Source organism: Tupaia chinensis, unplaced genomic scaffold (assembly GCF_000334495.1).
Source record: "Tupaia chinensis unplaced genomic scaffold, TupChi_1.0 Scaffold000056_1, whole genome shotgun sequence".
In the NCBI taxonomy this organism is placed as follows: domain Eukaryota; kingdom Metazoa; phylum Chordata; class Mammalia; order Scandentia; family Tupaiidae; genus Tupaia; species Tupaia belangeri.
In genome coordinates this window covers 608032-632965 of record NW_006159514.1, presented here as the reverse complement: position 1 = coordinate 632965, position 24934 = coordinate 608032, and the positions used below count along the sequence as shown (strand labels likewise).

Below are 24934 nucleotides of genomic sequence, written 5' to 3'. Positions count from 1 at the left end.
TATTTTCTCTCTCTTTTTCTCTCTCTCTCTCTGATCAAACTGGAAAATAATAATAATAAAGTTAAATAAAAATAATTATTTTTAAAAAGATTTTTTATTTTATTTATCATTGTTATTATTTTTAAATTTGCTCCAGGGCACATGTGCTCACCAGAAAGAGACAGAGAGAGCGAGAAGAAGAGAGAAAGAGAGAAAGCAAGCCGCCAGGTTTGGGACTCGAACCACGGTTGGCTATGTAGGAGTCCAGTGCCTTAACCACCACACTACCTGCTGGTGCACAAGTTATATTTCTTTTTTTTTGGAGAGGTTTTTGCTATAGGGTGCGTGCGTTCTCCAGAAAGACAGAGACAGAGAGATAGAAAGTGAGAATCACCCCCCAGGGGGGATGGCCACACCACAATACCTTCTCCTCCTTTCTCCTCTCAGGATCTTGGGCTCACATGCACATGCACCTGGCGTGATTTTAAGCCACCAGTTCCAGGACTCGAATCGCGGTTGGCTATGTGGGAGTTCAGCGACATAGTCATTACGCTAACTGCTGGTCCCACAAGTTATATTTCTTATGAAATACTTTATTTCAAAAAATTTTTTAAAGAATTTATTTAGTTTTATTTATTATTATCCCTCTTCAATTGAACTAGAGAGAGACAGAGGGAGGGTGGTCAGCCATGTGGGAGTCCAGCACCTTAACAGTCACACCACCTGCCAGCCCATAAGTGAAGGACTCCATTAGCAGATCCTATACTTTTATCAGAAAATACTCAATGCATTTTATAATTGTTTACATCTCGTATCTATCACAAGAAAATAGATGTCTTCCCCCCTTTAAATGTTTAATTTTTTTAAAAAGAATTATTTATTTAATTTCATTCATCATTATTATTTTTTAATTTGACCAGAGAGAGAGGGAAAGTGAGCAAGCAAGCTGCGAAGTCAGGATCCACACTGCAGTCAGCCATGTGGGCGTCTAGCACCTCTACCTCCACATAGCCTACTGACCCCAAGCTTAATGTTTTTTTTTTTAAGGAAAAAAAAAAAAAACAGCGCGATGACCACAGCAGTTGCTCAGTAAATACTTGATAACTAAATGAAATACAAAATAAGAATAGTTTCTGGGTATAAACAGTAGTTATAGATAACTACTGCAGACTTTCTGAATTATTGTATTTCCGTATATCTTGACCCTTTCAAATACTAGTCATTTTGAAAGCTGGCAAAAAATAATATGAAAAGGCAAATAAAATTCAATAGTGCATTTCGACTGTAAGAGTAGTTATATAAACATTCACAGTTACACATTTTCTTAAATAATTATTCTTATACTAGCAATTTTTTTTTTTGGAGAGGCTTTCGCTATAGGGCACGTGCGCTCGCCAGACAGACAGAGAGAGACAGAAAGCGAGAAATCACCCCCCAGAGGGGATGGTCACGCCGCAATCCCTTCTCCATTCTCCTCTCGGGATCTTGGGCACGCACGCCCACGCGCCCGGGACGCGAACCGCGGTCGACTACGTGAGAGTCCAGCGACATAGCCATTACGCTAACTGTTGGTTCCCATACTAGCAAATTTTATATTCTTGTACGTAAAATTGAAATTTGTACTTTCCTAGATTGCAAAGGACAATGAGTGGCAATCAAGGTATAAATCATTACTTAATTGCAATTAAGATAATTTGATATAGTAGAGAATCATGTGGTTAGCAGCCAATAATCCACTGGCTTGATCTGATTCTACCTCTGTATTCTGCCAGTAACATTAGACAACTTACTTGTCTGTGCCTCAGTTTCCTCACTTATAAAGTTAAGATCTAATGAAGACATTCTTTGCAGGCCAGCAGGTGGCGTGGTGGTTAAGGACACTGGATTCCCATATGTCTGACTGTGGTTCAAGTCCTGGACCTGGTTGCTTGCTTTCTCCCTCTCCCTTTCTCTGTTTCTCTGTCTCTCTGTCTCTCTCTCATCAGATTAAATTATAATAAGTGGAATTAAGATAAATAAATCATTTTTTTTAAAAGAAGACATTCCTTGCTACCCTCAGAGTGTAGGAGAGCATTTTTAAAATGCAGAACAGTGTACGGATTTAAGACATTAACTTTGTATCAAAACAAAGCTCAGATGAATATCTTTTTATAACAGTTTCTGCATTCTATGAAAAGAAAAATATGAAAAATAACTAGATAGGACAAATATATGCAAAATAGCAAATTCCATACTACATCACAGGATCAATATTCAACCAGTCTCCTTTGCCTTCTGTATTTATTATAGTGTTTGGTAATGATTGATTTTTTATAATGAATCTGAAGTCTTTCAAGATGCTAACAGGGTTTCTGAATCACTGAAGACTGATAAAATTAGATTCTCTGTAATTTTACTCTTAAGCCTGTTTTGTTATAGTCGCTTTCTTGAAAAATCCATGGATAATGTTTTCTGTTAACATTCTACTATCTGAAACATTCGATTAAGATTTCACTTCTAGACAAGATTTTTCTATAACATATTTCATTCCTATATCAAGCCACTTTAATTCCTAGAACTCAATTTTCCTACTATCTATTAAAGTACTGACATAGCTTATTTCTTCTTATCATTCTATATTACTTCCAAGTATAGAACTGGTAAATGTAAGATCAAATAAGTCTTTATGTTATCAAAGAAACTTTTTACTTTGTTAAATACTTCTTGGCTTTCTAAACCCAGTGTGGTAATTTGTAGATGAAAGTCTTTGATCCCGAATTTTGTTCCTATATATATATTTTTTTTTTCTTTCCAGAGGGAGTGTGCCCTTGCCAGAGAGAGACAGATAGACAGAGAAAGCCAGACAGACAGAGGGAGAGAGGAAGAAAGCACCCCCTGTGGGGCATGTCCACAACACAGTCCCTTTTCCTCCATTTCTCTATCCTGTTGGGATTTGGGATATGCATACATATGTGCCTGGTATGTTTCCGAAGCTCCTGGGTCCAGGACTCAAACCACAGGGATGGCTATGCAGGATCCAGCAGCCTTAACTATCAGGCGATGGAGCTGGGCAGTTTTGTTATCTCCAAAATAAAGCGAAGAATCTGAATGGTACAATGATATTGCTAATAATGGTGAAATAGCCAGGCCAGTCACTTACTTGGTTTTAAATTTTGCAGCATCTTAGCATGGCTTCATCATTTTCATTTCTGCAAGGTTTTATTATATTCATTTATTCTTTTTTTTTTAATAGGTAACCTTGAGAGTAATTCTAAAAGGGTAAAAATGCATGAATATTAAATACATAAATGAACAGACTGTTACTTCAGGAGTGTAGTTTTTTAGTGTTTTTTTGTTTTTTGTTTTTTGGGTTTTTTTAAGGAGATGTTTTTAAATTTCTTCCTGTGTTTAGGTCTATTACAATGGCTACCACGGAGACACCTCTGAGACGTTTTTGGTGGGCAACGTGGATGAGTGTGGTAAGAAGTTAGTGGAGGTTGCCAGGAGGTGTAGAGATGATGCAATTGCAGCTTGCAGAGCAGGGGCTCCCTTCTCTGTAATTGGAAACACAATCAGGTAAGCCTTACACTGACAAGTAAAGGGAGGGTTGGCAAATGGGACAAAGGTTATTGGTGGCTTGGTATAAAGTTGATGACACGTTTTATGATTCTGAACCATCATTTCAGTCTGATATCCGTATGTGAACTGCCAGACTGTGATGTCGTTCCTGGGGTTGAAAAAAAAAAAATTCAGGTTTTTAAAAAGTGAATTATGCTAGGGTCAGCAAAGAAACTTACAGGAGCAGCAAGCAATATTTATATGACTCCTTTTGTTTTACCTTGACACCATGGTCTGTAGTGTTCCATTCCTCAAAAATCTCACCAAACATGCAAAAGAGTACCTAAGAAAGGGAAGAGCATCCCAACCCAATGCTAATGAGACAGGAGAAAAGCTAAATTCCTTAAAGGAATGAAGTGAAATGGATTCCCAAGATACAAAGAAAACCAGCATCAGTTTCCGCAAACCTCACCTTCTGAATTAGATCAGCAAATGGAAAGGGTGATCTTCTGTTTTTGTTTTTGTTTGGTTGATTCACTTTTTTCCGTAAACCATTGTTTATTTGCCCCACGCTATTCTATGCTTGCTTTTGAGTGTATGTGTATTTTCTGAATTCAGGACTTTTCTTTGTAATCTGTTACCCACTTAGGTCTTTCTTCCCCCATAACAGTTTTGAAGTAGACATGCAGAATATGTGTTTTCACTTAAAAGTAACGCATTTTGTTAAAGATGATCACATCAGTACCCTTTAAAGTGCCGTTCTCATTAATATGAACTATTGAGCCCTTCCCATTTGTCTAAAGGATGGAAGGCTTAGTCACCTTGAAAAGATGCTGCCTTTTTTCTTCGTAAGCCTTCAAGTACTTTAAGAAAAAAGGCAGTAAAATATCAGTTAAATGTATTTATGGCTTTAAAAATATTGTAACAGTGTCTGAATCAAACTTTAGTAAAATCTCTTTGGGTTATATCTGAGAAGCTTTTATTGAAGACTTTGAACAAAATTGTGTTTTTGACAGTTTTAAATTATAGGCTAACTAGCCTGGGAAAAAAGGATAGTGTCTCTCTGTTCTTTCATAGGAAATGTTGAATCAGACCCCTACTGGGAAAAGAAATTTAATGCATATCTCACTATCTTACTGTCCATGAATATAATAGAAATGAATTCAAAATGCAGTTTTATTTTTGCAAATGGGATGAGTCGATAGATGCACCTCATATTTTTGAACACCTAGGGTTCAACAAATTTACTGGTGGTGCTCTTGCATTTTAACAAAATTTATTCTTCAGTCGAAGGGGGCAGAGAACACTAGATTCTTATTCAAGCATTCTATCGAGCTCTGCATTCATGGCTGTGTCTAAAGGGCATGTCAGCCTTTGATTCTCTCTGAGAGGTAATTATCCTTTTCCTGTCACGGAACAACAAATGATAGCTAACTACAGAGGCACATTTGCAGTAGTCACATTCATCAACTGCAGAAAAAAAAATTCAATTTAATTGTGCAACACAGCTGCACATGGGCTTTTGAGCATTTCTGTTGTTCTCCCTGTCTCGCTATTCCTCCCTCCAGATCTATTTTTTAAACTTTTTTTTCTGGTTATTTTTTCCCCTTTTTGTCTCTTCTTCCATTTTTACTCTCTGTACTTTCTTGTTAAAGTAATTTTCCTTTGTGGCTCTCATTCTTTTTTCCCCATTGAAGGCTATGAATGTAGAAAATTATCACAATTACTCATATAATTGAGCCTCTTTGTAGCAAGTGCAACTCCAGTAGCCTTTCTCCATCATGAAAATGGTTTCATTATAGGGTTTTTCATATTCTCTGACACCATCTACACAGAGGAGCAGGCGTGCAGATGAGATGTACTAGGAACAGGCTAGATCAGTAAGGTCACAGTAGGAATAATTAGCTCTGCTATGGAAAGAGCATCTAGGCCTTTTACTGCTACATAAATGTACTGTCCGTGGCTTTTAGTCACAAAAAAAACTTACTAACAAATGGAGCTCCCGCCTACTACTTTGAAAAAAAGATTTGTATCAACACTACAATTTTCCATCATTAAGACTAATAACACAGAGCCTCGTATACATCAAGGGGAATAAAAAGAAAAATCTCACATTCAAGTGGCGGCTGGGTGCTGACCTTTGTTCCCTTTTTTTGTGTACGACTTAACTCTTTACAAAAAAGAGCCACACGCCACACCAACATGCAGGTGAACTCCAGCTAGTACTAGCAAAGCATAGCATTCAGTCGGAAAATCTGATAAATCTCCATGCAGGATAATGCATTTCATTACATATTCACTACATTAATTCTAGCTACATAAAAAAAAAAAATGAAGGAAGGAAAAGAATAGAATTGAAAGTGACATTGGATTTTAGCTGTCTGGATGCAAAGGTCAGTTTTTGCAGAGTATGAATTTGCATGTGCAAGCTCCTTTGAAAAGCAGTTCAGTCCCAACAACTGCACTTACAAAACTATGTCGAAAATAACAGACAATGAACTTTTTCCTTTTACCCTAATACATTTCATTATTTAGATGGTTTATGTCTGCCGCTGAGGAGGAAACTGGCCCTGAATTCTAACAAATGCTTATTCTGATGTGTTAAAGCAGTGTTCCTGGACATCTGTTATTTCGCCTTCTCTTATTCAGGCGAAATCTTAAGGGAGTAAATAAACAAATGGTATCTACCTTTAAGCGAACACTGCTTGAAATCATTACAGACCAAAGGTTTACAAACATCTTTCAACTTGCTCTGGTTTATTGTAAAGATACTCACATCTTTTGCATAGCCTCCCTCTACTGATACACTATGAAAAAAGAACACTCAAGCATCTTGTTTGTATTATGTCATCTTTAGGTCATAATGTTATACTCACTATACCGCCATTTGCTTTAAAATATTTCTAAATCTGTATTTGTGTAATTATCTCCAGAGTATATGGTCTGTACATATGTGTATATGGGGAATATGTAGATTCATGCATCGCAAATGTGTGACAGTTCAATCGAATATAATATAAACTAACAGTTGTTAATGACATGATGAAAGTATCAATACATGGTTTTTAATGTTTAATTCATAAGTATATGTTTTGATATTAATTTAGAACAATATAAAGCAGATTTTTAAAAAATAATCTCCTTCTATTAGATTATGCACATTTAAACAATAAGTGGCTCAGGCAAAATAAGTCATTTTAATGTCATCTGTGATGGATTTTTCTTGACAGCTACTGTAAATTACAATTACACTGCTTCTCTCTGCACACGAAATAAGCATTGCAATAAATTATCTTTTATTTCAATCCATCATGTCTGCTTTTCAGAAACAGAAAACCTCAAATAAAAGTTGAGCACTATTGTAAGAAAAACACAGTAATTTGTGATCCAGTTTGAAACAAAAAAAAAATGTTCAACTCTTTTGGAAAACAGTTGTTGGCTTTCCAAAAATCTTACTAATCGTACTTAAACATTCCTCATCATTAAGAGGAATCCCTGGACTTGTGCATTTCTCCATTCAAAGATGACTGCTTAAAATAAGTATCTGGGAAGTCTAAAGTAAAATTTCATAACTTATAAAGTCAGGTGCCATTTGAGACCCCTTCTTAGAGACATGACCACTTGGAGATAAGAGTTCTTTATAGCATTCGTGGAAAAATGATAATAAAACTACTTCCATGTGCATTTTGATTTCTTTATAAGAGCATGTGCTTAAACATAGTACTCCTCTGCCCTCTTGGGGAATGTATTTTTAGTCATCCAAAGTAGTTGAAATGTATTAAGAAATTTCATTTATCTAGACCACACTTTAATTGAGTACAGCTGCCTCATGATAAGGGCTTAAAGTGAGGAAAATGGTCACAAGATGAAACTCCTTCAAAGATATTTCTCATACAACTAGAAACTCTAACCGAAACATGAACCATAATAGTACAGTGTGACTGAAAAGTAAGCTCATAAACTACCTTTATACATAACTTCTTCCTCCTCTCCTCCAGACATTCCACATGAAGGACTTCCAGTCCTAAATGTGCTTGGGCTCATGGGTGGGTGGCATACTCTCTGAAAAGATTTTTATCAACAGTTAAGAGAAAGTCAAAACACAAGAGCGAATACCTGGAGGGTTCTTTTCAGTAGATTTCAGCAAAGAGAAGGCAGATTTCATAGTAAAATATCCAGAGCAAGAATACTCCTGTGTTCAGAAATGGTCATGGGCCTGCAGGGGCTGGTGCAGAGAGCGACTGCATGCTCCTTGGACACTCCTGCCCGCCCTGCGTTGCCTTCCCCAGTGCACCGCCTTCCCGTGCCACAGTTGAGGCTACCAGCACTTGCTTCCGTGTCAGAGGAATGGAGTATGGGACTACCAGTCACTTGGATTGTCTATTAAACCCTACAATCAGGTAATTTTGCACTCCCTGCATATCCCAAAATAGAAAGGGCATGCTTTTACACAGTGTTTAAGAACATTAATGAGATTTTTATCCCATTTCGTCCCAGTAAGCATGTGTTAAACACTACCTACCAGTCCAAAGGGACGATATCCTGAACAGCAGACAGAAGGATCTACTTAGCTCCTGGGAATTGAGCATTGCAGTGGATGCTCAACCAAGGAACTGGGAGATTTGTCCTGCACTTTTGCTCTTTCCATCCGGCTGTGAAATCCTCTAACCTTTGCGTCCATGACGCGGTTTCTGTGATCCGCCTATAGCCAGAAGTTCCAGCAGGACTTGGAGTAAATTGTTGTAGGAGAATGCACTCAGATATCTTTAGCTACCTAGTAATTGCCCAGCTTCTTTTATGAAGAGGAATGAGAGGTATGATAGAGGGAGGGACCCCAAGTGTTTTTTCAGAGCAGGCTTTCTTCTTTTCCTCTCATCGGAAATTAAAATGAAGATGGCCATTGTAACACACATTTAAGATGTAGCTGTGATGTCTGCCAATCAGTTGCATCCTTTAAAAGAAAAAAAAAACTAGATTTTTTTTTAAGAGAAAAGAAATTGAAGCATAGTTTATACAGAATGCTCTTAGAATTATGAGGTTTATTGGGACTGAAATAACAAAATTTACAGGTTTAGGTTGGAAAACATTCTTGTTAAAAATAAAATAATCTATATTATTAGCTTTTTAAAATAATCCTTCTTCCATCGTCCACATTCAGTATCTGTTCAGAAATGTTGTGGTACAAATAGAAACATCTTGGAAAAGATGTTAAACCTCCTGCCAAATTGTAAAGACCCACAGAAATAACCATCACCGTAAAATACAATTTAAGGGGTAAAAACTTCAACATGTTATTCCTGTCCTCAAAATATGCATAACTTACATATTTCTGCACTATTGGTTGAAGTGAAATTAAATCTGAATGAGAGGCTGCCCATGTGCCGGGTATAGTCACTTTCTAGTCTAAGTGAAGCTATCTTACAAATCTGGAGATGGTTGAAAATGTTTAGAAAAAATAATATAGATACAAATGCCCATACAGATGCTGGTTAAGAGCCTCTGAGTTCATGTGGAAGTAAACCTAGGGCCTGTCGGAAACTCTAGTTTGAAATCTAAAAACACTCTTTGTTTCTAGGAATTCTAATAGTAACCTTGTAAATGCCCATCCATTGTTAGGGTTAGGGGCACTGTGCCCTTTGCTCACATGACAACATAAATCGTTAATTGTACATAGGTTCTTGTCTGTATGATGCTCCCAGAAAATAAACATGTTCACCAGATGTCAACAACTTTCAACCTTGTAGGTGGTCCTTTTAGGGCTACCATCTATTAGATTTCACTTGTATAGGATAGATAGGACCCACAGCGTTTGCATACTGAAGTAACTAATAAAGCATTAGAAATCAAAAATCACAATACTGCCTCTTCCTAAGTGTCATAGTTAGTAAAAAATAAAAAAGAAAAGAAAAGAAAAGAAAAGAAAAAAAACTTATTTTGTTAATGAGAGGAACTTCTAAATGATCACAAAGTTTTAGAGGACAAAGCAGATTTCACATGTGTGCATGCCCGTGTAGAACACGTTTAACATTTTTTAAATAGACCAGGATGAAGACAATCATGGAAGTAGAAAGACCTATTTCTACAATAGATCATAATATGTTATTCTGGTTCCCAAATGAGTGGTAGTTTGCGCTTTTTGTGAAATCCCATTTTAAAAAAAGGCATGTATTTGTGACCTGTCTTACATGCACATATCTTGGTTATTGATCTCAATCTGTATGTGTATATGCACACACATTTATTGTCTGAAAGTGCCCTTGTTTGAGTACTGCACTAAGATGACTTGAACCACTGTGTCAGTCACGTACCTTCCTCATGTACCCAAAGTAACATATATTACAAGACACAACTAAAATGAAACTTATTTGGAATAATGAAAACATATTAATATAATCATCTGACTCTCAGTATAACTTTTTGTTTTCTTTTTCAGAGACTAATTTAAGGTGATTTTGTTTAATCTTAGTATGCATTAAAAATTTACCTAATTTAATTAAATATTTTTGGGTCATTTTCAAAGCCGCATAACTTCTCAGCATGGTTTGCAAGTCTGTCCACACTTTGTGGGGCATGGAATAGGATCTTATTTTCATGGACATCCAGAAATTTGGCATCATGGTAAGAAAATTAATTTGAAACCTGTTTGTTGAACAGAATCAGGATAACTCAGGCACTTTTGTTTCTGAAACTCTTTCTCTTAACTTTGAATCCACATTCTCTCTCTCTCTCCCTCTCTGAAGGGGCAGCTACTTATACAGCACATTACTATGTCACTGGATTAGAAACTAAGAAGTTTAGTCTATAATAAAGTTTATTAATTTTTATTTTATTTTATTTTATTTCATTTTATTTCATTTTATTTTATTTTTTGCCTCCCAAAAGGAGCACGACTGGAAGGCACAAGGGATATTTGTCTAGAAAAAGTTACTGAAAGCAAAATGCCACTGCGTCAGTGTCCCAGCAGTAACCACTGACTGTTGTGGTTAACTCCATTACACCCTCCACAGCGTTGACAGCTGACGCATCTAGCAGCATGTGCTCTGTACTGCTTTCTAGATGATACCCAGCCCGTGTTTCTCACTGCCTGGGTGTGCGCCCTTACAGTGAGAAGGCAGGGCTGGGCCTGAAGGAGTGGGGAGATTTGGGTATAGGTAGGAAACAGCTCTACAGAGTACCCTCAAGGACAGGGACCAAAAGAAAGTTGGTCCTGGGACCTTGATCTGTGCACTGGAAGTGAGATCTGCCTGGAACCAACTTCCTAAAGGATCCTTAGAAATCCAGCTGGTCAGAACCCCCTTCAGGGCAAAGAGTGCCACCTGAAGCAGCTCCGATGCTATCTGAGTGAGCGTGCAACAGAGCCTGTCAGCCTGGTGCCACATTCAGTGTCATTGCCTGGAGTTATTAAAGTTGGAGACCACAACCTGCACCCCCGTGGGCTACCCTCCCTTTGCATTCTTTCTTTTTGGGGTAAAGGGGCGGGAACAGACCCCGGACCCAGTAAGGCCTGCAGCAGTTGGTCTGGGGGACAGTCTGGAGAGGGAGTGGGAAAGATGTCTAAAACACTCAGGCCGTCCCTGCCAGGCCTTGGCAAACTTCTGGGGGGGCTTGACCCAGAGCCCAGGTAATGTAAAGACAGGCCCAGGAGCCCTGTATTTGACAGGACTCCAGAAGCTACCATCCTTCCTTCTCCCCTAAAAGAAAAGAAAGGGAGGAAATGACCCTAATTCTGTGTCTCTGTGTCCTGCCCATTTCCTATTCTCATTCCTCCTATGTTTTTTGTTTGCAGAGAATGACAATGACCTTCTCATGGAGGAGGGCATGGCGTTCACTATAGGTAAATGCTGGTGTTCCTCTTGGGTAGCTCTGGGCAGAAGTTGTGGCGCTGGCCGAAGCCCGGCAGTCCGGTGAAGGAGTAATAATGCCAATCAGTGTAATGAAATAATTCGGATACATAGTAAATCTGATTAAATAATGTGCTGGAGCCCCATCTTCCTAAATCAGATACTTATCGACACATTTAGGAAACGGCAGCGGGCCAACCTCTAATTCTGTTACCAACATAATGTGGTGTTTGGGGTTTTTGTTTTGTTTTGTTTTGCTTTGTTTTTTCATTAACACCCAGTAACTAGAGGTGATTATGTCCCTTGCTTCTTGTCAGTTAGTGGCTTGTGCTCTCTGGCAGCCCATTTCGGGCTGATTTGTGATTGGTGTCACCACCGAAGCCCAATCACCTGGGGCCACGAAGGCATCATATTTCTGACTGTGGGACTTAATGGAGAAGCAATTAGAGTGAAATAAGAAAATTGTTATTTGCTGATTAATGAACATTTTGAGCATGTTTTTAAAATTCAAATATTTTTAAAAACTGGCTGGTATTTATAAGAGGGACTGGTGTTTGGGTGGTTATTATCCACGGGGTCCTAATTAAGGCTTGATTAAAATGCCCTTGTTTTTCTAAAAAAAAAATATGAACTAGACAACTTCATACGTTTTTTAATGCCATAGCGTCTTCTCTTCCTACTGTTTAGTTCGTCTTATACTATGTAAGCAACGTCAATTATCAGCCCTTGCAAGATGACAACATGAACCCGTGGAGGAAGCCCTTGAGGGGAGGGGAGGAGAACCTTCTTATTCTCTTTTTTGATAATCAGCCGAAACTGTGTTTGACAAGAATCTGATGAGGTCACTGCAGTAAATATTTTCCCTCTTACAGAGCCAATCATCACCGAGGGATCCCCTGAATTTAAAGTCCTGGAGGATGCTTGGACAGTGGTCTCCTTAGACAATCGAAGGTGTTCGCTTTCCGCGCTGTCGCCTTTAAATTGTTTGGGCAGGGGAGACGAGTCCGCCAGCGCCAGGAGCTGGTGCGTGCGGCCCCGGCTCCTGACGTGCTTCCTGACGGCTTCGATGTGTGTTTCAGGTCCGCCCAGTTCGAGCACACAGTTCTCATCACGTCGAGGGGTGCGCAGATCCTGACCAAACTGCCGCACGAACCCTGAGGAGCGGCCCCAGGTCGCGGAGGCCCGGCGCCTTTTATCTGAATAGCGGAGGTCCAGCTAAAGAACTTTTAGAAGGAGCTGGGGAACCGGGTCGTGCAGGAACCGCTCCGGCGCCCAGTAGCGACTTGGGAAAACGCTGTGGGGCTTGGGGGCAGTTGGGGAATCAGATCTGAAGCCGGGAGATGTCTGGCAGCTTCCGAATGATGAACCCTGGCTCCAGGCTCGGCTTCCTAGCGCGGGAATCTCCCGCATCTGGAGAATGGGGACGCCCTCGTTTGGGACACCGGGGATTCCAGAAGCACGGTTTTCTCTTGCCCTTGTCACGAGTAAAAACCTCAAATCCATGGTGTTTGCACTCCTTACGTTTCTGACGGTTACCGCGGGCATAGAGTGGGTGGGTAATTTTTGTCTCTGAACTTTTTACACGGGAGCTCAGGAAGAAAAGCCCGCTGTCAGCTGCAAATTTTAAATGTTTTTCCCCTTGTGGATTTCACACACTGGTCTGACGGAGGGCGTCCGCCGGGACCAGCACCTGCCCTGCCCCCCAGGACTTCCGCTTCTTTTACCCTCATTGCAGCTTTAAGATGAAAAGATTAGCCTTCGAATAGAGGCATCGATTACAAACATGTCCTTGGCTGTGAACCCCGGGTCTGGCGCTTCTGCTGGTTTTTTTTTTGTTTTGTTTTCCTTACCAGAAACGCGACTTTCCTGGTCCCTTGAGGCTCTGCCTTCCCCGACCGGCATCCTCTGAGGCCATGCCAGAGGTTAACTTTACACACACACACACACACACACACACACACACGCTACATCATTTGTTGCACTAGGAATTCGGTCTTGGCCCTCCCCTCCCAGATGGTAACAGTGCCTGCGGGGTGAGCCGGTCGCCTAGTCCCTAAACTGACCCCTTTCCTGGCTGGCCCTCTTCAGACCCACCTCACGCTGCAGCAGTCACGAAAGTGTTCTGGAGACTTAGAGGATCTGAGGAGAGCAAGGGCCCCGCTGACCCGAGAGAGAGCCAGGGTCGGCCGGTCAGCAGCTTCAACCCGCTTGCGGAGCAGGAATCCGAGGATTCGACTGTCTCCCAGGGCCCATTCCTGCCCGGAACACCGTCCCTTCCCTTGTGCTTGAGGTCCAGGACTTGTTCACACCCGTCCTCGAAGGTGGGGAAGAACTGGGCCTGAAGCAATCCAGGAAGAAAGCCGTCCCCTCGGAGGGAGTCCAGTGAGGAGTCTGGCTGTCAGCACTGAACTCTGCTAAATATAGTTTGGGCTCCAGAGAGGCCAAGGACATGCGGGCACCTGTAGTCGCCACAACAGGTGGCTTCGGTGTTCCCAGTAGCTGGTTGAGAACCAGCTTGCTCTGTGACTCTCAGGGTGGTGGGGAAGGAGAAGGGAACGGGACAATGAGCAACTCAGAAGGGCAATGAGTTCCACCTCTTCCATCAGCTGGGATTTCCAGGAGTCCCCCAGTCCCCAGCTTGGTTTCTCTGCATCCCAGAGATGTAAGCTTTCGGATAGAAATGATTCAGTTCTGTTGGATCTGAGAGCTGAAAAAGAATAGGGAGGAGTTGAGGATTTACAGGGTCTGTAGAAAAACTTTTGACATGCTGGGGAGCCGGCCACGCAGAGGCCCAGAGACAGGCTGCTACCCAGAACAATCCAGATTCCCTACAGAACAGGGCCCAGCTGGCCTTGGGAGAAATTTGCCAGGGAATGACTTCACTTCTTTCCTAGAGCAATCGGATTTCAACGATTAGTGCCTTATCTTATCTGCGGATCAGGATCAGTTTACTCAGAGGTTCCCCAAGGATAGTGTTATTAGGACCACAGGATTTTACCAACCACTGGGGTAACATGCTGTTGTGCAGCAATTATTTTGAGGTTGAGGTATTTATGGGACAGGTTTATAATCCCATTTATTAAAGCAACTAACTGAAAGTGTGTGTGTGTATGTGTGTGTGTGTGTGTATATATATATATTCCAATACTGCCAATGCTAAGGAGCGCCATTAGAAACAAACTTGAATTAACAAACGAACCTCATTTAATATGCTTTGAAACAGGTTAGGAAGTAGATTGAAACACACCTCCTGAATGCCTCTCCACCCCTCTGCCAGCTGAGCCGGTCCCACACCTCCCGGAGCCTTCAAGATTCTAGCCTAGTGCTGCTATGGCTAACATGACCAGTGCCACCCAGTCCGTGAGTGACCCCAATAGGTCCTACTGAGAATCCGAGACCCCTGACAGTTTTGTTTCGTCTTAGAGTTGGGACCAGCAGAGATCTAAGTAAACCGGCATTTCAAAACAGGTGTCGCTTTAGCGCTCTAGCGAGGAGGGTGGGAGGGACCCACTCCAAGATCCTAGAATAGAGATAAGATCGCACACTGAGACGCTATCCCTGGCGCGGCTGGGCCTGAGGGCTCTGGCTCAGAGCCCCTCTCCAGAACCACTTTCTCCACGACGTGAAATAATTCTGGAGTTTAGATACTCCCTGACCCATATACAATTTACTTCTAAATTAAGCAAGAATCTGAAACCCTGTTCGGAGGGGGCTAGACCTTTGTTCTCGAGAGCCAGCCTGGTCCCCTGCGCCACGAAAGTCTTCCCTCCTTTTGCAGAGGCGAAGGGACAGAGCACCCCGGATACTGCCATTACCAGCGGCGGTTTCAGTCCCCTTCCCCCATTCTGCAATTCTCTGAATATACTGGCCCCAGGCGGCTTCTACCGTCGGGTTTCCTCTTGCCTTGCCCTTAGCTCCGGAAATCAGCAGTCCCTCTTTCCCGGGTCCCAACCCCGACCCCGTCAGCTGTGGCGATCACTTACGTGGGCCCCCACGGCAGGCGTGAGAGACCTGGGGCCTGGGCGACATCCGAGCTGCAGTGCTGGGTGCAGGGCTAGGCACTCCACACCCCAAAACAGGCGCTAGGAAGGAGCAATTAAAACCACAAGTGCGACTCAGAAATCACGACGAGCCGATCGGCTCCAGGAGTTGTCTGGTGGCGGAGTCATTAGCTGGTTGTTGCTACAAAGCCTCACCGTGTGGTTCGGTGATTAAGGGAGAAAAAAAAAATCTCTTTAACGTTGGCAACCCCGTTATTGGTTTGGAGGATTGTGGGGTTTTTGTTGTTGTTTTGCTTTTGTTTTTCTCTTTGCTCCAACCACGCTGCCTGAAATATTTCTACCCCCAGCATCGTGCCCTTAAACCAAAGGAGAGGAATTCCGCGGGCAGCAGCAGCTGCTACAGAAGTTACAAAAGAGAGAACCCCCCTCTGCTAATATCTGTAACGGCAGCACTGCTGTAATTTGTTTTGAATGTTCATTTTTATTGGTGTTCCCTCTGCCAAAATGTGCTTGATTACAGAGGTTTGTCCTGTGATCATTGCATACTCCAGACAGGGAAAGGTGCAACGGCGAAGGTTCAGCTCAGGCCAGATCAAATCCCGGGCTGTTTAACGCTGAAAGGCTGCATGTTGCTATTAGTGTTAAATATATGGCTAATTATGCGTATGAAAATTAAACATCAGTGTTATGCTAATGGGGCGCCTTCAGCTGCGGATCTGAGCACTTGAGACTACCATTTAATCAAATGAATCAGTAACTAATACATCTGCACGTGTGAACTTTCACAAGATCATTTCCCTGTTCCCGTCACACCGCTAAATTATGAAAGAAATAATTATCAACACTTTCTAATTACCTAACAAAGTAATTTGGGATTCACCGTGGGGCTGGCGGGACAGGGAACCAACAGCCCCTAACAGCCAGCACGGCATGCGCCACGCCGCACGGGGGTGGCTGTGTGTCAGTGCAGGGAGGGGGGCTTTGTGCTCTTTACCTAACCTAGCACCCCAGAAGATAGCGCCGTGGCAGCTCCTGCTTCCACCAGCCCTGCCCCCGCCAGGGCCATAGCGCCCGCCTTAGCCACTGGAGGTGAGGAAGATACTGGACGACAATGAGAGAGATGTCTACACACACAGAAGCGAGCCTACCACAGGACTGGGTTTGCCGCGGGTTTCGGCGTCCCCCAGGAACGCCTAAACCCACGGGTACTCTCGCCAGACCCCAGGAGGCCGGGAAATGACCACCTAGCTTCCCGGGCTCAAGAACTGAGCCTCTGGCCCCTCGGCTCCACGCTGCGCCGCTCCCTCGGGGCTAGTGAGCCCGGGGCGCACCGCGCGGAGGGAGTGGAGAGGGGAGGGGGAGGCGGAGGAAGGTTGGGAGGAAAAGAGGGTGTGTGCCTCGGGGAGGGGGCGGTGCGGCCGCCTTTCCTGGGAGGAGAAGCGCGGGATCCTGGCTCTCCACGCGCACTGCTTTAATCAGACCCGTGCAGCCTGAAGCTGGCCAGCAGGCCTGGAGCAATGCGAGCGGGCCCCAGGGAGCGGCGGCGGCGGCGGCGCGGCGGCCGAGTGGCTGAGTTCCGGGGGAAGGCCCTCAAACCCCGACCCCAGCAATGTGGCAGAGCGGACCCTGGTCAGTGAGGCGCAACCAAAGGGCATTGCGTTAGGCGCAAGGCGCTCGCGAGTAACGCTATCATTGGCCGCTGTCGGCGCCCCCAGTGCGTGAATCCGCGTTCCAGAGGCCGCCGCCAGGCTTCAAAGACGCCCTTATTCAGCGCGCGTCTGGGTGGCGGCGACTAGAAGTGGTTCTGCGTCTCTGGCGTTGGAAGCCGACGAAGGGTGGGTTTCGTAGGGGGGGAGAGTGAAGACAGGGGGAAGGGGAGGACAGCGGTGGGGAGGGCTGTGGCGCGGAGCCGCTGGTTGATTTCGAGGGAGGAACGCACTCGAGGGAGGCGGGAGGCTGAAGAGCTACCGGCCGCAGAGGTCCGGCGCGGACCTCACAGCCCATTGTGCGTTCCGCGCTGCGCGCTCTGTTGCAGAGGAACCCCGGCCTGGGAAGGTGGACGCGTCTCTCCCGAGGCCCGGCCGCCGCGTGTGCTCTAGTCCAGCGGAGTCGGAGCGCCTCGGACCAATCCCCGGTGATTATGCAAGACAGCGGACCAATCAGCTCCGCCAGCTCATGAATATTTATGACCTTGGCTGAGTCAAAGCTTTGAACCGAGTTTGGGGAGCTCAGCAGCATCATGCTTAGACTTTTCAAAGAGACAAACTCCATTTTCTTATGAATGGAAAGTGAAAACCCCTGTCCGCTTAAATTGGGTTCCTTCCTGTCCTAAGAAACATAGAGACCCCCAAAAGGAAAGCAGAGGAGAGAAAGACCCACACCCAGACCCCGCGAGAAGAGATGACCATGACCACCATGCCAGAAAGTCTCAACAGCCCCGTGTCGGGCAAGGCGGTGTTTATGGAGTTTGGGCCGCCCAACCAGCAAATGTCTCCTTCTCCCATGTCCCACGGGCACTACTCTATGCACTGTTTACACTCGGCGGGCCATTCGCAGCCCGACGGCGCCTACAGCTCGGCCTCGTCCTTCTCCCGACCGCTGGGCTACCCCTACGTCAACTCGGTCAGCAGCCACGCGTCCAGCCCCTACATCAGTTCGGTGCAGTCCTACCCGGGCAGCGCCAGCCTCGCCCAGAGCCGCCTAGAGGACCCAGGTACGTGCATTTGCCAAGGAGAGGGAGAGGGAGAGGAGGAGGTACTAGGGTGAGAGGCAGAGAGAGGGAAAGAAGGAGAGGGGGAGAAGAGAGGGGGGAGAAGAGAAGAGAGGGGGAGGGAGGGAGACAGAAGAGGAGAGAGAGTAGAGACTGTTAATGGGTCAATCTATGAATCCTTGTCACAGCAAAAGAAAAAAAAATTAAATCTACCCAATTCACAACTATCCAGCAAAGGATAAATCCGAGAGGGTCTCCTGGCACTGGCTGGGCCTCTGGGCTGCTCGGTGTGCGCCAAGCACACAATGCCCCTCTGGAAAACAGAAACCCACATGTGCACGTATTAGTCTCGGTAATTATTTATTGCGTAGTGCTATAAACAATGTATGCAATTAAGGGTAATTAAACTTCAACTACCGCCTGCAAAAATAGCAAACTTTCCCTGCACAGGCAGGAGTTGCTCTCCTGGAAACGGCCCCATCCCGCCTGCAGCGGCCCTGCTGGGCCCACGGACTTTGGGGGACCCTTTCCTGGCTTTCAGAGTTTCCTGAACGTTCTCTCCCTGGCCCTGTGTGAGCCACCCCTTGGTAGCCACTCGCTCTGGGCTCTCCACACTAAAAGCAGCCCCCGCGTTAACAACAGCACCCACTTCTGCTGTCCCTCCAGGGGCTGACTCCGAGAAGAGCACGGTGGTGGAAGGCGGTGAAGTGCGCTTCAATGGCAAGGGGAAAAAGATCCGCAAACCCAGGACGATTTATTCCAGTTTGCAGTTGCAGGCTTTGAACCGGAGGTTCCAGCAAACTCAGTACCTAGCTCTGCCCGAGAGGGCGGAGCTCGCGGCCTCCTTGGGACTCACGCAAACGCAGGTACCTCGCCGCTGCCTTCAGTCAAACTGGCTTCCCGTGGCCGGCCTGCGCCCTAGGCTTCGTTTCTTGCTTACTAGGGTCGGGGTGTCAGATTGTGTGCATGCGTGCGTGCGTGTGTGTGTGTGTGTGTGTGTGTGTGTCTGCCCTTCTGTCTGTCTTTGTCTTCCCTGGCTCCTAGCATTTCTCCTTCCTTCTTCATGCTCCCTGGTGGAGCTCTCCCTCTCCTCTCTCTACCCGGTGCTGCCTGCGTTTGGCCCTCCATTCCCGGACATTTCTATTAAGGGGCCGGAAGGATCTCCCCAGATGTTTCGTTCGAACACTCTGAGGTCACACGTGCCCGAACAACTAAAACAATAGACTCTGGGCTTAATCCCGCCTTTGCCTTTAAAATGTGTGGCTAGTCTCTCCGGCCTGGACCGCCGCCTGGGTTTTCTTCCTCCATGTCTTGTCTGGGGTAAGGGTGGGGGGATCCTTTCCTCGCCCTCTCACCGGCTAAATCCCTGACACTGACTGTAGATGAAGCCAGACTCCTTCCCTCCTCCCCCGGATTTCTCCAAGACTCCGGGATGCCCCTGGACATTCTGATCTCGGCTGGTGCGGGTTTCTAACGTCCAGTCCGGGATTTGGAGCAGAGCTGGGGAAAACAAACAGAGCCTAAGACCCTAGGGAAAGATTGGTTTGAGTCCAAAGGAACGTTAAAATCTTACGAGTCTCCTCAAGTCGGTCTCCACCTCACTCAAGAGCAGAAAGTGGCGCAAAAGGAGGACGGATCGCACTGCAAATAAATTTCCTCCACTCCTTCCTTAGGTTTTCTATTTTTTTTTATTGATGTTAATATTGGGATGGTTGGCTCAGTGCTGAGCAGACGTTGCATCTTTCACAGATGGTAGCCAGGGTCCGGTTGAGCCCCTGGCAGCGAAGGGCTGGATCCCCGCGAGCCCCTCACCACCACGTCTCAACCCTGGGTCTCTGGGAGCTGACTCTGCGGCTCACTGGCTCTGAGCGGTCCAGTCTTGGGCTACAGGCTCTCTGCTTCTGCGGCAGAGAGCTGCCAGGTTGCGCAGGGCAGCGGGTGATGGTATTTCTGCTGGTCCCCGATATCCTTCTTTATTTCCCCGATACCAAAATAGAGTCACAGGTCCCAGTCGGAGTCACGCTGTTGTCTGGTTTTGCAGGTCAAGATCTGGTTCCAGAACAAGCGCTCCAAGTTCAAGAAGCTGATGAAGCAGGGAGGGGCGGCTTTGGAGGGCAGTGCGCTGGCCAACGGCCGGGCTCTGTCTGCCGGATCCCCACCGGTACCGCCGGGCTGGAACCCGAACTCCTCATCCGGGAAGGGCTCAGGAGGCAGCGCCGGCTCTTACATCCCCAGCTACACGTCGTGGTACCCTTCTGCGCACCAAGAAGCTATGCAGCAACCCCAGCTCATGTGAGATTGCTCGGCCTCCTACACCCGTCACTTTCCCGTCTCCCCCGGCCCGGCCCGGGCCCCTTCCGCTCCCGGTCTATCCTCCTTGTCTGTGTGCCCTGGGCTAGGAGAAGAAGGGTCCAGAAAGAAAGAAGGAAAAGCGAAGACAGGACGCCCTGCGGCCGCCTCCTCAGAGCCCGCGCTGTCCTGCCCGGCTACTCCCCGGTGCCGGCGCTCTGTCCTAACCCGGGCCTGGGCTGCGCGGTGACAGCAGGGAGTGCAGGCACAGCCACCTGAGACAGCCCGAGCTCCAAGACAAACCCACTTGACCCAAACCTCCGACCTTCAGCTTTGTGGGACTATCAGGAAAAGAAACAAACAAACAAAAATGTAGAAAAGGCAAAAGCTCTTTTCAGTCCTGTCAAGTCTCTTGTCTCCTTTTGCTCTGTCTGTGCGCCAATGAAGTCAAGGTCCTCTTCTATCTGCTGTCCTCATTCTGCAGCCTCTGCAAAAAGTCACCAAGTCCAAGCCTGCGCGGTCTGCCCGCCGCCCATCTCTGGATCTTGGGATGTTTGTCCCTTCCGGCCTCCTGGGCCCTGTCTGACCATCTGTGTAGCTTGTTTGAGATTTGGGGGGAAATTGGTGGGAGGGGGTTTTATTTATTGAAAAATGGACTTGCCTGAGGCTGAGTGTTGGCCGAATTGGGGTTCTGTGGGCAGCGTGGAGGGCACTGTCCAAACGAACTGTTTACTTTAAATGCACCTGGAAAAAACGAATAAGGGGGATGTGGTGCTTTTTAACTTATACAGTAACTTTTGTACTTGGATGGTATGACGAGGTGGAGCCGAATGATTTGCATTTTTTACATTTTCTGTATTATTTTTTAAATAACAATAAAAGAAAGATATATGAAGCCAACACAATTTTCTCATCTTGAGAGGAATGCTTGGTCACTCTGCCTGGACCAGAAGGAAAATCCTGATTTCCTCCTTTGCTAGAAAGAGGTCTGATGGGCAGGGGAGAGAGAGCAGGCAGGAGCAAGCGCCCTATCTCCACTGGGCTTTAAAGTAAGACAAAAGCAGCTTTATAACAATCCCTAGAGGCTCGACCACAGAGTAATACCAGTCACCACCCTGAACGCACAGTCTCCAGTGCAGGATCTAATCAGTGTACATATTATTATTGTTATTATTATCGTTATTATTATTATTATTGTTCTGTAAACATGTTGCACAAGCTTAGCCTTTTTTTTCTGTTCCGTTGTGTGTGGCTGTAAAACCCAATGCTTTGTGAAATGATAATCTTGACATTTTACTTGTGAAATTTGGGAAATGTGATCAACTGAAATCAACAGTGTTTTGTGTTCTCTATGTCAAAGTTTAGTTTTATATTGAGAATGTTAACTTATTGCTTTGTATCTTGGGGGGAAAAAAACTTTGTAAATAAGTTATAAAGTTTCTTTGAGACAGTAAAATTATGGTTTCAAGAAAGAGTTGCTGCCTCGCGTGCTGTGTGAGGGTGCAGGGGGCCAGGCCGGGTACCCACTTCTGGGACAAGTAACATGGAGGCAGAGATCCCAGACACTCCAAGATACCATCTAAGGCCTGAGGGGTGCTCCACTGGGTCTGTTCTTGCCTGGTTTCCTCATCCCCCAAGGGTGTCTGACCCCTACCTGAGTCGGAAGGGTGGAGAGAGTTTCTGGTGAGGGTCCCAAGGAAGGGGGCTCAGAAACAGGTGCGCAGGGCAAAGCCCGGCATCTGGAACAGAAAGGATGAAGACAGGCTGTGAGGAGAGGAAGACAGCGATCAAACGCAGCCCCTGGGAGATTTGAGTTCCTCCCGTGCCCAACCGCTGCCCAGCTGGCTCCTCGGAAGCCTGGAAGCAGAGCTGCCCTATTTTGTTCCCTGCCCCTCACTTCTGGGCCTTGGCTGGGACCTGGTCTCAAGCTTTTGCACCGGGAGGCCTCAGATCCCTTCGCAGAAAAGACCCGTGAGATGCCTGACAAGGCCTGAAGGACACGTCTGTTAGGCCGCCCCCAATCAATCTGTGCTCCAGAGGACCGGGCACAGTCCCAGGGAGCCACTTGAGCCCCTTCACAGCGAGAAACGCCCGTTCCTGCTGTCTGATCCGGATGTGCCTTCCAGAAATTGAGGTGTCAAGAGAGGGACAGATGGACTCAGTTCACTTATTGGAACTGGAGAGCTGGTCAGAGTCAAACACACCACCACCCACCTCCCAGGAAAAAATAAAAACCCTGGTCAAGCCATTATGCAGGCACCTCTGATGAAGCTCTTAGATATACTGGATCCAGGAGAGCGCGGGCTCAGGGAGGCTAGAACCAGATAAGTTCTCTTTTCTGCCTAGTGACTCAGTCCCAGGACAACCCCAACGCCAGACTCCGCAGCAGGGTCGAGGCAGCTCCGGAAAGCAGCGAACCCTGATCGGCTGTTTTATGCTATTTCTGCTTCCCACCCCCCATGCACCCTCCTTCCGACGATGCTGCTGCGGGCAGGGGCTGGTCCTCCGCCTTTGGGGGGCCCTACCCTGCACGCGGTGGGGAGCAGAGCCGGGAAGGCAGTGATCTGTGTTGTGACAAGCACCCATTTTTCAATTGGTGCTGGTGAAAGATCAGATGCGCTGGGCTCTTCTGAAGCCCTTTGGGAAGGGGAGGAGGAAGTGGGGGAGTTGGGGGGGGGGGGAGGTGGGGGTGGAGAAGCCGTGTGGTGGAGGAAGCAGGGGAGGTAGTGGGGGGGGGGGATGAAGCCAGGGACCTCGAGGCCTGGGATTGGGGCTTTTCCTTCCCCTGCCTCCTCTAGGACCTGGAGCACTAAAGTAGTGGGAGATCCGATTTCCAAGACTAGGGCTTCCTGGGCGGGTGGCCTGGCCTCAAAGCTCAGAAAGGGAACCATTTCCCTGGCTGGACTCTCCAGTGGGGACAAGGGTCTTTCTGGGTTTGTTTCCCGGGATATGTGGCTGTTAGTAGGGAGATCTCTCAGGCATCTGACTTGTGTCCCCCAGACAACAATCTGGGCCTAACACCCCAAACCACAGGCAAGATCTATTTGGTCAAGCAGATTTTAATATTTTGAGATATTAGCTTATACTAATTTAATAATCTCTTGCTAACAGTTCAAATAGAGAAATTATTAGTTTTAGCTCAATGAAGGCGGTCTTTAGTTAGGCTCTATTATAATTATAAGCAGTTGTACTTTTAAAAAATGTTAATCTCAATATAGGCCTAATTAATGCTGCCTTGTTACTGACAAGTAGTTCATCAAATATCTGATTCAAAGATTTTCATAATGAGTATATTAATTAAACTATGAATAATCTAAAGGTGGTTATATTTAAACAATACCTCATTATAATGATTAAATACTGATTTCGAATATTATGTCTTAACAATTGTCACTTAGAAAACACAACCTTTCCTTATGTATGAGTCTGTAATGGCAAAATGCAATTTTGGGATTTTTTTTCCCCTTGTTCAAAAAATGTGAACCTCATTTTAAAACACTTCTGAAATAGGTTACACACAGCTTAATGATTATCAAAATGACTCTTTTCTGCAAAAAAAGACCCCAAAGTGCGCGTACAGCTGCAAACCCAAGAGGGTCAGCATCATTTCACTGTATTCTCTTCTTGATTACAAGCCGGGCCCATCAAACACAACATAATTACAGTAATTTCAGGTTTATTTATTCTAATGCAGTTTCCCCATCTCTCTGGTAATTATGAGCAATTTTTTCGCCCAGGGAATCTTTTTGCATTAACAAAAGAGATAACGCACTGAAAGCCAAATTTGCTGTGCATTGAGAAAAGGAAAAAAAAAAATCAAATAGGTGCGAGCTGCCATCTCTGCAATTCTCCGGTACCGGAGCCGGCAAATTGCTTGCAGGTGTATGGAGCAAGCTTGTCAATGGCCGGGCCTCCAAATTAGCAAATGCACAGCGGCAAAGTAATGAAGACAGACTTAGCAAAATTGCCAAACAACAGATACCTCTTTAATATCTTCTCTCACACACACTCCCTCTAAAAAAGGGAGTCGGTTGGGGGTGGGGACAGAAACAACAGTTCCCAGCCCCCTTCTCACTGGGCTTAGCTTTCACAAGCTTGCATGGACTGGTTGACACTGTGCTAGTCTAATTGTGGAAAATCTCAGTCCCCAAATCTAGGTAATACTTTTTAACTAAAAAATTGGAAATATTTATAGTTCTTAGGTTTCCCTCGTTGATAGTCATGTCTTATTATTTTTCTTTCTTTTGAGAATCTCCACCTAGTCTGGGTTAGCTGGCTCTTCATCCTTCCTAATTCTATACTAATTTTAAGAGCCAGGAAAAGTTTTATAATCTCCCCCACCTGTATGCACGGAAGCCTGAATTTATTCATAGTCACTTGATTAAAAAAGAAAAAACAACGAGCTATCTCCTCTTAGAGAAATTGTCAATTGCTGCCACCCAAGGAAAGGTAGGTCTGGGAGCTGGATGTAGAACCTGAGACAGATAGTAGATAAAGAAAAATTGGGAGGACAGAAGCAACATTTCTCCTCTACCCCCCCCCCCACCCCTACTTCTCGCTCCCTCCCTTTCTCTTCT

General features: G+C 45.4%; 2 protein-coding genes and 1 long non-coding RNA gene across 3 annotated transcripts in view; 2 read left to right on the top strand and 1 right to left on the bottom strand.

Moving 5' to 3' along the window:
- Positions 1-12859, top strand: part of METAP1D (methionyl aminopeptidase type 1D, mitochondrial) — a 92517-nt gene extending 79658 nt beyond the window's left edge. Inside the window, exons 8-12 of the mRNA XM_006141473.1 lie at positions 3371-3534; positions 10037-10134; positions 11303-11350; positions 12230-12308; positions 12437-12859. Of these exons, the coding sequence (XP_006141535.1) occupies positions 3371-3534; positions 10037-10134; positions 11303-11350; positions 12230-12308; positions 12437-12515 (468 nt within the window). The 3' untranslated portion in view covers positions 12516-12859. The remainder of the gene's footprint in view (positions 1-3370; positions 3535-10036; positions 10135-11302; positions 11351-12229; positions 12309-12436) is intronic.
- A 4144-nt stretch (positions 12860-17003) lies between these two features.
- Positions 17004-20376, top strand: DLX1 (distal-less homeobox 1). The gene is made up of 4 exons (XM_006141474.3): positions 17004-17193; positions 17394-18071; positions 18735-18934; positions 20110-20376. The coding sequence occupies exons 2-4, from the start codon at positions 17759-17761 to the stop codon at positions 20362-20364; spliced, it is 768 nt and encodes a 255-aa protein (XP_006141536.1). The 5' UTR covers positions 17004-17193; positions 17394-17758; the 3' UTR covers positions 20365-20376.
- Positions 20377-21030: 654 nt separating this feature from the next.
- The window catches only part of LOC102502159 (uncharacterized), a 4692-nt gene continuing 788 nt past the window's right edge, over positions 21031-24934 (bottom strand). Inside the window, exons 2-3 of the long non-coding RNA XR_333464.2 lie at positions 22012-22096; positions 21031-21101 (exon numbers count right to left, since the gene is read on the bottom strand). This is a non-coding gene — a long non-coding RNA (uncharacterized LOC102502159). The remainder of the gene's footprint in view (positions 21102-22011; positions 22097-24934) is intronic.